Source organism: Podarcis muralis, chromosome 10, assembly GCF_964188315.1.
Source record: "Podarcis muralis chromosome 10, rPodMur119.hap1.1, whole genome shotgun sequence".
NCBI classification, from domain to species: Eukaryota; Metazoa; Chordata; class Lepidosauria; order Squamata; family Lacertidae; genus Podarcis; species Podarcis muralis.
Window position 1 is genome coordinate 41,307,413 of NC_135664.1, and position 13,334 is coordinate 41,320,746.

Sequence of the window (13,334 nt, forward strand, 5' to 3'; positions counted from 1 at the left end):
TCATTGAGTCATATATTTGAGGATTCAGCTGAGGAGCTACTGAACAGAAATGATGCTCAGAAGACCCGCAGAAGACAGGTTGTGAAATTATTTTGTTCTACGGTCTTTCTCAAAGCCTAAGAGCAATAATGTCAAACCCAACATTTACACCTCCTGACTTGCCAAGCACTTACACTACACAAGAAAAAGAAAATAGAGTGAGGAAGTCTGAATAATGTGGAATTCACTAACTCAGCATAAATCATGTTCTCTGCATCTTTAGCAATAAACCTGATATTTCTGCTACACTCTGTTTTTGAACATGTTTGTCGTTTTCACGCTCTTTTACCGCCATTTTTTACCCTTTTCATGCCATTTCCGAGTTCGTGGCAACGCTAATGTATACGGTCGCATGTAGTGACCATCAATTGAGGAAATTTCAAAGCAACTTTTTGTGTAAAGGGATTATATGTTCAGGGCATGACCAGTGAGACATATTAGAGGTCCATAGATGGCTGAAGTTCCCACACACTGGTAAGGAAACAGCAGAAGGGAGGCAAGGTGGGAAGGTGGGACTATGCAGTATCCTTAGACTACTCTCAACATCAAAGAGCAAGGATTCTGTTACAGTGCAATCATATGCGTGTTTACAAAGAAGTCCTACCATGCTCTATAGGGAATATATCCTAATAAATGTTTTTCTATTGCCTTATGGCAATAGAAAAAAAGGAAAGTCAATTTTACAAAGGAGTAGTAGAGTATGGATTTGTTTGTTTTAAACTATAGCTAAAACTATAATAACATGACCAAAATAAGAGAATATGCATGGATCAACACTTGGTATAAGAAAAATATTTATATTATATCAGTTTTCAGAGCTTCCCTTTCCCTTTTGAAATCAATACTGTTCTACCCTGAACAGCAGAACCAGAATGAACAGCTGTGGAAACATAGCATAACATCATAGCCCTGATGCTTATCACCGTCAACATTTATTCAGCAGAAGACGAAAAAGAATCAGCTGTGCTCTTCCTTTGCATTTTCATCCACCACAGAAGAATTTCTCTGCAGAATAATTTTTCCATGCATCTGAATTCAGGTAAAAATATTCCTAGTGAGTTTGCTACCTGTAGAGCATTGACTTTTAGCTCTTACCTGTCAAAAGCAGCCTGTACTGGGGGATCCTCTGAACTGGCTTGAGCAAATAGTGCTTCAGTGCCAAGTTAGCGCAGCGGGAGCTCATCTGAAAAAGAAAACACCCAGGATTTTGAAACTTAACATTCTTTTAAAACAACTTGCCTGAACCAGACCAAATAGTTTACTCTTGCTACTGTCTGCAAGCTGTATTGGTTTTTCCCTTTTTTTAAATGGGCTGTTATTCAATTGTGGTTTTGCCTTTGCAGAAAGAAGTTTTGATGAAGCCAGTGGCTCATCTAGTCCGGCAACTGGTATTCAGAAGCATACAGTGGAGGTAGAGTATAGTTATCTGGTAGCCACTGATAGCCCTCCAGGAATTTGTTTAATCCTCTTTTAAAGCTATCTAATTTGTGGACATCACTGCCTCTTATGGGAGTTAATTCCATGGTTTAATGATGTGTTTGTGAATCACAGAATCATAGAATTGTAGAGTTGAAAGGGGCAACGTAAGTATTTCCTTTTGTCTGTACTGAATCTTCCAGCATTTAAGTTTCATTAGATGTCCCCGAGTTCTAGTATTAAGAGCGGGGCGGAATTAGCCATTAAATGAAACAATATTTTGAATTAGATCTATATGGGGGCACCAAAATCTTTTAAGTGCTTAGGGTCTCCAAAGGTCTTAATCTGGGGCCCTGATTATGAGGGAGAAAAATGTTTCTCTAGGCAGTTTCTCAATACCATGCATACTTTTACACACTTCTATCATGTCCCCTTTTATTTGCCTTTTCTCTAAACTAAAAAGCCCCAAATGCTCACCCTACAAGCAACCTATAGAAGACTTTAGGCTGGCTCACATTTATATAGATGTAGAATTTAGCCAACATGTCAGCATGCTATGACACCAACAGCTTCACCATTCTGATCATTTCCTCCACACCCCCATATGAGCAAAGTATAATTGTGTCTACTTTAGTGCCACATAAAAGCAGACAGGCAGCTGCAAAGCGTGATAGAAAATAAGGATTTTCTGACTTAACAAATCCGAGGACAAATTTAGATGAACGCATGGTGCCTCAGATCAACATATGGTATAGACTCAACAAGCAATAATTAAGGAAACAGGGCAGCACGATGCTTTGGATTTGCATTTTGGCAGAAGACTGAATCTCAAATGGAAAGAAACTCAGCCAAGAGGCTTGACCAGCTTCTAACATTCCATTCAGTTCAAATTGCCTGAAAAAGTCATTTATTGTGGACAGAAGACTTGTACAGGGCTGATGAGAGCCTCACTAATAGAGGAAATATTACTTCCTTTCTTGTTTACATTTATTTTCTTAACCTCAGTTATACATTTCACTGGATGAAAGAACAGGCAAAGAATGCTGCTGCCAAATTGCATCTGATGCAAACCTCCTTGCTAGCTGTAAGTCCACGGTCACCAAACTTCGTAAAATAAAATATATATTAGTTTCGATTGTTGCTTTCCATATCAGGTTTTGCAAATTCATTAAATGTATAGGTTTTATAAATCTGTCAACAGAACTAGATACAGTTTGTAAACTACAATATGGCAAACAAAATCTTTTGATCGCAAAGAGATTCCAAGACACGCTTCATGATATTGTATCTTTGAAGAATCAGTGCTTTTAAGAATGAATGTTTCAGTGAGAATTCTGACTTGGGTGTTTTAAATTTCCAGGCATTTGCTCTGCTGTACTCCCCTTGCAGAACTTTGGTTATACAGTAATCGTAAAGAGAATGTTTACTTATTTCCAGTTACATATTATGGCCAAATACGATGTACATGTGTTGCTTACCAGATGTTATTCTTATCGCTTGCTTCTTGATCCTTTAAAAAAGATCCAAGCTACTATGGGGGATGTGTAGAATCTCTGCTCACATGCATTTTAAAAAGGGACCAAAAGTGAAAAAAATCTGACAAGAGACATGTGCGTGCATTTTGTATTCTGGCATTGTACAAACCAGGCCTTAGAGAAAACTAAAGTCAAAAGATGGAATGTATCATCTGACACCATTGATAAAAGGCTCCATTACCTCAAAGTCCCGAACCACAGCAGCAAACCCAGGGTTCTTCTTGCATTGCTCATCTAGGAGAGCTACATTCCTATCAAATTCTTTGATGTACGTTGAATACATCTTTAGGTATGGTCCTTTTTTCAAAAATATATCAGCAATTCGCTGGTGGTCAATCCTAGAATTTAACACCATGGACAATTAGAACTTAAACCTGAAGAATGCATGACGGGGGGGGGGGCATATTTCTCCCTCTTTCTATTCCTTCTACACAAGGACCTCAACATCCATCCTGGGAAAACAGTGCCCACCCCCAGGCCTCCTCTGCGACCCTCTGGAATGAAAGTGTTTGCAATTTAACAACATGTTCCAGAGGACTGCTATTGAAACAGGCATCTAAATCAGAAGGGGGCAGCTAGTAGCCTTTGAGCTAAACCTGGCCATTGGACAAGCCACACTTCTTCATATATACCCTTCAAGGTAAAAAGAGGGGCCCTTCTAAGCCTAGTCAAGATTTATCTGACTTGGCTTCATAAGGACAAAAGGTATGACCAAAATTCAGATTTTCTTCCGTCTCCTTTTCCATCCTTGCTACGCTGCCTAGCAGAACTCAGGCCCTAACCAAACACGATGCTATTAATGTTGCTTGGCCTTGAGAGAAGAAGAGTTTGAATTTGATATCCCGCCTTATCACTACCTGAAGGAGTCTCAAAGCGGCTCACATTCTCCTTTCCCTTCCTCCCCCACAACAAACACGCTGTGAGGTGAGTGGGGCTGAGAGACTTCAGAGAAGTGTGACTAGCCCAAGGTCAGCCAGCAGCTGCATGTGGAGGAGCAGAGACGCGAACCCGGTTCACCAGATTACGAATCTACCGCTCTTAACCACTACACCACACTGGCTGAGAATTTTCACATATAGACATTTGTGGTAGGTGGAGCTTTAACCCTTTCTGCCACAGCCCTGATCCAGATGTGGCGGGATGCCTGCTATTCAAAGGGGGAGGAAAGCACCCATTGGTACCAATGGCTGCTATCTTCCCACTGCAATTAGCAGCCAAATGGCAGCAGGAGGCTTGATTAGGAGTATGGTGGAACAAATAGTTAAAGCCTTCCTCCTCCCATGTCATAGTCCTGACCTGGCTCAGCCCCAATCACCCAAATAGCCTATGGCAAAAATAGCAAACACAGCCAAGCAGGGTCAAAAAACATTTTAAAAAGGCTCATTTAGTTAGGAGTGATTTGGTCATAGAAAGTAAAGATGAAGAGGGAAAGGAACTTAGTACCTTTGACCCCCAATAGCCAATCTAGCTGCAAACTACTAATATATGTGAGTACATAAACACACACACACACACACACACACACACACACACACACACACACACACACCAGGGAAAATCTCAGTTCAAAAATAGCTGCATTGCAACATCATATACAGTGGTGCCCCACAAGACGAACGCCTCGCAAGACGGAAAACCCGCTAGACGAAAGGGTTTTCCGTTTTGGAGGCGCTTCGCAAAACGAATTTCCCTATGGGCTTCCTTCGCAAGACGAAAGCCCATAGGGAAATCTCCGGGACAGCGGGGAAGCGCAGCGTGTCTTCCCCACTGTCCTTGGACCTCCTCCGAAGGCTGGCGGTGGGGCGGAGAGACCTCCTCCCGCCGCCAGCCTTCGGAAGGCTGCTCCGAAGCCTGGCGGCGGGGCGGAGAGACCTCCTCCCCGCCGCCAGGCTTCGGAAGGATGCTCCGAAGCCTGACGGCGGGAGGAGGTCTCTCCGCCCCGTCGCCAGGCTTCGGAAGGATGCTCCGAAGCCTGATGGCGGGAGGAGGTCTCTCCGCCCCGCCGCCAGGCTTCGGAAGGATGCTCCAAAGCCTGGCGGCGGGGAGGAGGTCTCTCCGCCCCGCTGCCAGGCTTCGGAAGGATGCTCCAAAGCCTGACGGTGGGAGGAGGTCTCTCCGCCCCGCCGCCAGTCTTCGGAAGGGTGTTCTGAATGTTGGCGGTGGGGAGGAAAAACCCTCCTCCCACCGCAAGCCCCGGGAACAGAGGAGAAGTGCTGCGCGCCTTCCCCTCTGTTCCCGTACCTGTCCTGAAGGCTTGCGGTGGGGAGAAAAGCCCTTCTCCGCACCGCCAGCCTGGCAAGCGGTTTCCATAGGAACGCATTAATTGATTTTCAATGCATTCCTATGGGAAACCGTGCTTCGCAAGAAGAAAAAACTTGCGGAACGAATTAATTTCGTCTTGCGAGGCACCACTGTACTCATAATTCAACTTTGTGGTCTAAAAACAGCACACAGTACTAGAAGCCTGAATATCCCAATATTCTAACCAATAAGTAAGCAGGAATCTATGCTCTGAATATGTAGTTACCAGTGGGACAGCCGCTCTTCAAGTTCTCTCAAGAGGTCCCGATTAAGCTCATACAGTTGAGGTAGGTAGTACAGGATCTGATTCAGGATCCTGTCTTCAATGACTGGCTTTCCAAGTTGCCTGGAAGCATGTGCTACTGAATCCCGGAAATCCTGTTAGAGTACAAACACAGGCACACAAAGAGCCTCTGAAAATCTGGTCTCCAAGCAACTAATATAGGTCACACTATTTCCCTTGTATACATGCAGAAGGCCCATTTGGCCACATTCCCCAGGACCAGATATGCAGTCCAAGGTCAGACACTTCTGTGCTTTGGAAAAGAAGGGAAGTTCAGGCACAGCTGATCCTATGTTTAAGCTTACTGAAGAAAATAGGTACAACTTCTGGAGAAAATTTGCCTGGAAAATACCATACCTAGCCACAATCCATTTCTCTTTCTGATCTAATAGAATGGAAAGCTGTTTGACTGTATTTTGTCAAAGGTGCTGAAAGTTCTTAGGAGACCCTTATTCTCCTCAAATAGCTACAATTCCCAGAGTTCCCCAGGAAGTAGAATTGATTGTTAAGTCACTGGCAATTGTGTCTGTCTGAGGGGAATGGGTGTCTCCTAACAACTCTGAACTCCTTAAATTATAGCTCCCAGGACACTTTATGGGAAGCAGAAGACATTACAGTTCGAAGTGGCTGCATATGGAGCCAAATACTCAAGAATGTGTTCTTTTCTGAATTTCTCTGTCTTTTATTTTGTGCGGTAAGGGGAAGATCAAAAACCCCATCTCCTTACTTACTTAACCCACCCATTGAGTGGGTTCAGTTCATTTTTGCCAGCCAAGCAATACTTTATGTAAACAGTGCAATAAGGAGAAATGTACAAATCTAAACAAGGCAAAGCAATTATGTAAATGCACGCACAGCTGTTTTGCAACGTGTGAGGGGGTGGGTGAACACTGGTCAGCACTTTCCTTTCCTTACAGCCCTTATTAAGATTAGAGGACTTGAAGCAGAAAGGAACAGAGGTACGGTTTGGTATTGGAGACTCAGCTGCACAAGGTTTCAGTGGAAACAGATGGCCTCATTCATATGGAAATGCTGTGTTTTTGTATGTTGTAAGCCAACTGGCGACACAAAACTTAACTAGCCTTTTTACATCCCGGGGGTGACCTTCAAACACTGCCTTCACACAGAGAAATAAGTTGAGGAATTACTATAGCTAATCGAACCCAGATGGAACACAGGAGCTCCAGAGAACTTTAAGCAAAGCGTAAGATGCATAACATTTAACAGGGAACACTTTTAAAAACATAAGAGGAAAAATATGCTGGGAATGTGTGTACTCTTAACTTGCACAAGCCAGACCTATGTTGCGACCCAATCTTGAATGCATTTATTCATGAATCTAGGACAGTCAAAGGCTAATAATTGTGAGGTCTAGCTCTTTTTGGCTTAAGACTTGCAACTAATTATTCCTTCTCCCTATTGATCTTATACATTCCGCCCGCAAAAGAAAACAAGAACAGATGTATGCTTCATGCTATGTGGAAAAGCAAAACGTTCTGCCTGAGCAACTGCAGGTCCAGTGATCCAAAACTCTTGAGCCTAGTGCAGCACATAATGCGATCTTTCTCCCACAAAAGGATGGAGTAAAACTATCTTGTAATAGGAGCAGGCAAGGCAGAAAATTCAATTGTTTGTGCTGTACCAGAGACGAGAAAATTATTCACCACATTTCTGAAGCGCATACTGCAGCTTACTGCCTTTCTTTCTTAACAGAGAGGTCTGGTGTCTTTTAGAGCTGCAAAACAGGCAGCAAATCAACAGATACAGCAAAATTCGTTACAGGCTTCCAGCAGTGCAACACTTTGCACTGAAGACGTTTCCCTCTTCATTCTTTAATATAAAAAGTACATCTGTCCATCTTCAGAAGCCACTGCCTAGTCACTTCAGGTTCTGACATGCATATGCAGATTCTAACATGCCTATGTGGCTCCTAGGTGAGTCCCAGGAAAGGCTCAATTATTCTATTAAATTTTAATGGGTTACAGGTGCTGCAGTCTTGAATTACAGACTAGTAAGGTACAGTTTCATATACTGCCACTTTAAAGCAAAAAAAACCCCAACAACTTCTGCATCATCTTGCAAGAAATGTTGGAGCAGTGGTGTAATCAAATACTGCCTTTCATCTTTTTTTAAATTCAAAAAACTTACCACTATATATAAATTGCATTTCATTATGCCTGATGTCATGTAATCCGTATATATACACACACATCCTATAACCTTAAAGTTCTTTTGTCACACTTCCCAACTACTGGCCAACTAGAAGAGCTAGCAGAAAGTGATTTGCAAAGGAATCTTTTGTTAACTGGGACTGTGAGGTTATAAGCCCAGCACATTTACCAAAGAGAAATCCTGGTGAAGTCAACATCTCAACTGACATGAAAGATCCATACGCACCTATGCTCCTTCCTCCCATTTTGAAGACTGCTTTAATCAGTTGCTTTCATTTACATCTGAATCACCAAACTATACTTTGCTCCTACTGACAATTAAAAAAGCTGCACCAGACTCCACAATCCCCAATTACTCCTAAAATTAAGAAGAAAAAACAGACTGTGGGGATCTTTGCTTTCCATCTGGAGATTTTCAAACAGCTCTATTTTACTTAATGGAAGACTCATTGCGAAATTTAAAAAGCCCTGACCTAGCAAGCAGTCCTCAGCCTCTGAACTTTGATTGCCCAAGGATCAGCAAAACCTGAACCGTCAGGTTCAAACCTGGCTGCCTAGTAAGTCAAGCTCACATGTTTCTTGTAATACTTGAAAACAATCTGTAGAAAAACTCTATTCCTTTAATGCCTAGCTAAGTATTAACACACCCTACAAGTATTACTTTTCAGTATTTCCTTCAGTTTGGATGTTCTTCAATGTATACACAACCAAGCCTAGGCATTCTAAGAGAAGGCGATGCAGGTAAAATGACAGCAAGATAGGGCTGTGAAAACCTGTTTCACTGGCGCATGGCAACAGGAAGCAATAAATCTGAACTCGGCATTAAAAGGGTGCGTCTGCCCTTGTCCCCCTCAGTTACATGAATTGTGTCATGAAGCCTCATGGCAGGGTTCACAGAGCTGGTAAGAGTATGCTATTTTCTATCCCAGCACAAAAGACTACTTGGCAACTCAAAAGCTACCATAAACAAATTAAACCTGTGTTAATAAATTCTTTAGTGTGCAAACGTTCACCTGTGCGCACACAAACAAGAGCTTTCAGAGGTCAGAAGCAAAAACAAAACACAGAAGAGCACCCTCCTCCTGCTCTACTGCATTTCTGACCAAACTGGGAATGCACCAGGATTTCTGACAGCTAGACCTTCCACCTTTCCATCTGCAGGCCTAGAAATATTCTAGTACACATTCTAAGCACGTTTGTAACATTCAAACTTCCTGCAGCACTTCAACAGGAAAATTAATGCACCTCAAACATTCTATTCCTTCTATTCATTAGGAAGCATTCCAGGAGTTTGGGTTGATATTTAATTGCTGTTTCATTAGGCTATTTTTTTTAAAAAAAGAATGCACATTTAAGAAACTCAGTTGAATACATTTTCTGAAAAGAACTTCATAAATAATTAACTTTGAAGCAAACATGCTTATGAAGTGAAATAAATACTTACAATGTGCAAAAGCTTCAGAACATCTACAAACCTAATACAAAAACAAGAACAGTAAATATTATCTCAACCGCAAAGGAAAAACATACATGCTTCCATGCATAAATTATTAAATTTTACACCAATACTTACACTTTCTCTGAGCTCATTATTTCTTTAGCAATATGATAAACTTTTGTTTTCTTCCCAGCTGCTTTAATCTGCAAATAAAATTAAACTTTGTAGAATGCAGACATGCTATTTTCAGAACAATGCAACAGCCCTAAATCTTAGTTTCTTTCTGCTACAGCTTTATTGGCCTATTGCTCTGTACTCTGTATTCGGGTAAAAAAAAGGTAAAGGACCCCTGGACAGTTAAGTCCAGTCAAATTTGACTATGGGGTGTGACACTCATCTCCACTTTCAAGTATTCAGGATACAAGTGAATTCATGTTTAGGTGCCATAAAAAATGTTAATGTTCAGTTAATTGCTAGCTGCCTCCACTACTACCTACTTAGGAGTCTGTCTTAAAAATGGCACCTCTTATCTGTTGAAAGAAATTGGAGTCAGGATGATGTTACTGAGCGTAACTGGAAACTGTTCTCCAATTATGGTCTAATAATGAGAACACGCAGCCTCTGGTTTTAAAAAAGTTGATTGTCTTCACTTTCAAACAGTTTTTAATCAGAGTTTGTCAAGGCCAAGAAATATATATTTGTTTGGCTAACAATTTATACATGCTTTTAATTTTCTCTGCAGCTGCACAACGTTTTGCAACGGTCAAGGAAGGAAGGAAGGAAATTTGATCCTCAACTGCAAGATTCAATGTTTGGTAGGCAAGCTTGAGAAAGAAGATGATATTTGCCAATTAAGTCTTAAGTTCCATGTACAGTGGTGCCTCGCAAGACGAAAAGAATCCGTTCCGCGATTCTTTTCGTCTAGCGGTTTTTTCGTCTTGTGAAGCAAGCCCATTAGCGGCTAAGCGGATTAGCGCTATTAGCGATTTAGCGGCTTAGCGGCTATTAAAGGCTTAGCGGCTAAGTTGTTAAAAGGCTATTAACGGCTTAGCGGCTTTGAAAAAGGGGGGGGGAAGCAGGGGGGAAATGGCGAGACTCGCAAGACTTTTTTGTCTTGCGAAGCAAGCCCATAGGGAAATTCGTCTTGCGAAGCGCCTCCGAAACGGAAAACCCTTTCGTCTAGCGGGTTTTTTGTCTTGCGAGGCATTCGTCTTGCGGGGCACCACTGTATACTAATACATGTCCTGTGAAACACAAGAAGCTTTCCAATGAAGATGGAATTGTCCAGTATGACTTTCCAGGGATGTTCCATGCACATCATTAGATTTTTAACTATATCTGTGCCTCACAAAGTTCTGGCACTAGGCATTCCTAATAGCAACAGGCAAGTGCAGTAATTTGAGTAAACTTTGGAGGCTGAGTTGGACTGGGCCCAGGGATGGATGGAGACAAAAAACAAAGCATCCTTCTAATGGAAAAGTGTTATTTTGCCCAGTCAATGCTGTGATGATTTTACTCCTACCAATTCCATTCAATGTTTTAACTTTCATTATTATAATGTTATTATTGTTTGCTTCCTACTGTACTTTTCTTATTGTTCTGAGCTGAGGATACAGGGGAACCACCACTTACGCGAGAGTTCTGTTCCTGGCCGCTGCTCACATCCCCAGAATGTGTGCAAGTGGGGATTCCCCACTGTGCCTCACCCTCTTTTGGTGCTGAAAATAGTGCATTTTCTGCTCTGTCACATGAGTGACAAATTGCCTGCATATATACTAAGAGGGGGACGCGGGTGGCACTGTGGGTTAAACCACAGAGCCTAGGACTTGCCGATCAGAAGGTCGGCGGTTCGAATTCCCGTGACGGGGTGAGCTCCTGTTGCTTGGTCCCTGCTCCTGCCAACCTAGCAGTTCAAAAGCACGTCAAAGTGCAAGTAGATAAATAGGTACCGCTCCAGCAGGAAGGTAAATGGCGTTTCCGTGCGCTGCTCTGGTTCACCAGAAGCGGCTTAGTCATGTTGGCCACATGATCCGGAAGCTGTATGCCGGCTCCCTCGGCCAATAAAGCGAGATGAGCGCCGCAACCCCAGAGTCGGCCACAACTGGACCTAATGGTCAGGGGTCCCTTTACCTTTTATACTAAGAGGTGGTACAGAAATGGAGGAAGTAAATTAACATTAGAATGCCAGAGGAACACATTTGCTTTGATCCTAATTAATGTGCCACTGGTAGAAGTTCTAACAGGCCACTCCCACCAGTGTTTTTCCCTTGATCGCCATGTCTCAAAAATCTACTCTGGAGGGTTGGAGCACTGGTTGAGAAACAGTGACTGAGAAAGGGGAGAACGGTGAAAAATGTTGCTCTGGTCCTATACTCCAGTAGTAGTAAACAAAGGATCCAAATTCTCTCCATTTAGAAAGTTAGCTAAGCTCCAAGTCACAATATCTACCTGCTTATTTTCCTGTGTATCAGGCTCTCCTTTGCTAGAGTCTGAATTTGTGTCATCATCGTCATCATCAGAGCTATCAACATCTCTCTGTAGCATCTCATCATCTGAATGTTCATCTTCCAACACCAAATCAGAGCCATCAAGTACTTCTACTGAGGACCTATGAAACAATTGTTTTACAATATAAAACATTGTATTATAATGCTTTGGCTGAGGCATAGTCACTGTTCATTAAACAAGGCTACTTCATTGCTAATACAATCCTAAATTCTTTAACATATCCCAAAGAAATGAGAGAGCAATCCACTTAAGATCTGCTACTAAGACTGTTTCACGGTTACAATCATGGCCTTCGAAGAGCATTACAAACTAAACATCTTGGTGGATGCCTTTTAAATTTTCCAGACAGATGCAAAAATATATCTTTGTCAATGTTTGGGACCAAGCTCAGGATCTCTCTATATGCATGGTTTCGTTTATTTTCTGTGACACAACCATGAAAGTTGTCCTCCTTCATTTAGTTTCTTATGGATTCAAGGACATATTTTTAGAACATAGTGTACAATGGTGCTAGAAGACTGTGGCCCAATTCACACTACACATATGATACCACTTTATACAGTCATGCCTTCCTCCAAGGAATTATGGGAGCCATAGTTTAAGAGTGTTGAGAGTTATTAGGATACCCCTATTCCCCGTAACCGAGCTACAATTTAGAAATTGTGGCTTAGCAACCAATCCCTCTTCCTAGGGCAATCTGAGCAGGCATGTATAGGATTCCACTGATGATGTATATTATATATTTATATACACACTAGTTATTATAGAAGTCAGCTCAAGTCTGCAAACAAAAATGCTTTCTGACAGCTGCCACAATAATTTTTTTTAAGTGACACCTGGATACTCCACACTGCTAGGACCCAAGATGCTGTCACTTTTCATTAGATACACCCACCTTCTTATAGCAACTCAGAGAGGAAGGCCACTCTGACATCATGAAGGTACTTGTTCCTCTAATGCTAGCGTATAATCAAATGATTTTTTAAAAAGTATGTTGCTTAGTAAGACATTTATTGAATATTTTGGAGGATCAGGGAGCATAGTTCTTTCAAACTACTTTTGCCTTCCAAATCAATTGGCCTAGAAATAATTGGCAAAGAATGAAGTGGTATAAAGTAGCTCAATCGTGCCAATAGTTTCAGGACACACTGTTTTGCTAGTCTTCTGCATTGTACAGCAAGTCTGCTATAAGTGAACTATTAAAGAAAAGACAAAGTTCAGGGTTAGGTATTATTATTAGTTCAAGGACACATTTCAGCCAGGCAGAAACTTGAGAGTTGGAAGGGGGACCCCCCCCCCCGACTCTCATCTAGTGCTAAGGCCCATTCTGACCTCTAGGAAAGGTTATTCCCAATTCTAGGAGCAACCAAGTTCTGAAACCTGGATCTCATGACAAACTACAGTGGTGCCCCGCAAGACGAATGCCTCGCAAGACAAAAAACTCGCTAGACGAAAGGGTTTTCCGTTTTTTTGAGTCGTTCCGCAAGACGAATTTCCCTATGGGCTTGCTTCGCAAGACGAAACATCTTGCGAGTTCTTGCGAGTTTGTTTCCTTTTTCTTAAAGCCGCTAAGCCGTTAATAGCCGCTAAGCCGCTAATAGCCGCTAAGTCGCTAATAGCCGTGCTTCGCAAGACAAAAAAAC

General features: G+C 42.1%; 1 protein-coding gene and 1 long non-coding RNA gene across 2 annotated transcripts in view; one reads left to right on the top strand and one right to left on the bottom strand.

The window, feature by feature from the left end:
* FGD6 (FYVE, RhoGEF and PH domain containing 6) overlaps positions 1 to 13,334 on the bottom strand; it is a 52,837-nt gene that overhangs the window by 19,074 nt on the left and 20,429 nt on the right. The window contains exons 3-8 of the mRNA XM_028747559.2: positions 11,632 to 11,791; positions 9,319 to 9,386; positions 9,190 to 9,220; positions 5,518 to 5,669; positions 3,172 to 3,328; positions 1,135 to 1,222 (exon numbers count right to left, since the gene is read on the bottom strand). Of these exons, the coding sequence (XP_028603392.2) occupies positions 1,135 to 1,222; positions 3,172 to 3,328; positions 5,518 to 5,669; positions 9,190 to 9,220; positions 9,319 to 9,386; positions 11,632 to 11,791 (656 nt within the window). The remainder of the gene's footprint in view (positions 1 to 1,134; positions 1,223 to 3,171; positions 3,329 to 5,517; positions 5,670 to 9,189; positions 9,221 to 9,318; positions 9,387 to 11,631; positions 11,792 to 13,334) is intronic.
* Positions 754 to 10,049, top strand: LOC144328975 (uncharacterized). Its single transcript, XR_013394369.1, has 3 exons — positions 754 to 1,078; positions 1,383 to 1,450; positions 9,926 to 10,049. It is a non-coding gene; the product is annotated as an uncharacterized LOC144328975 (long non-coding RNA).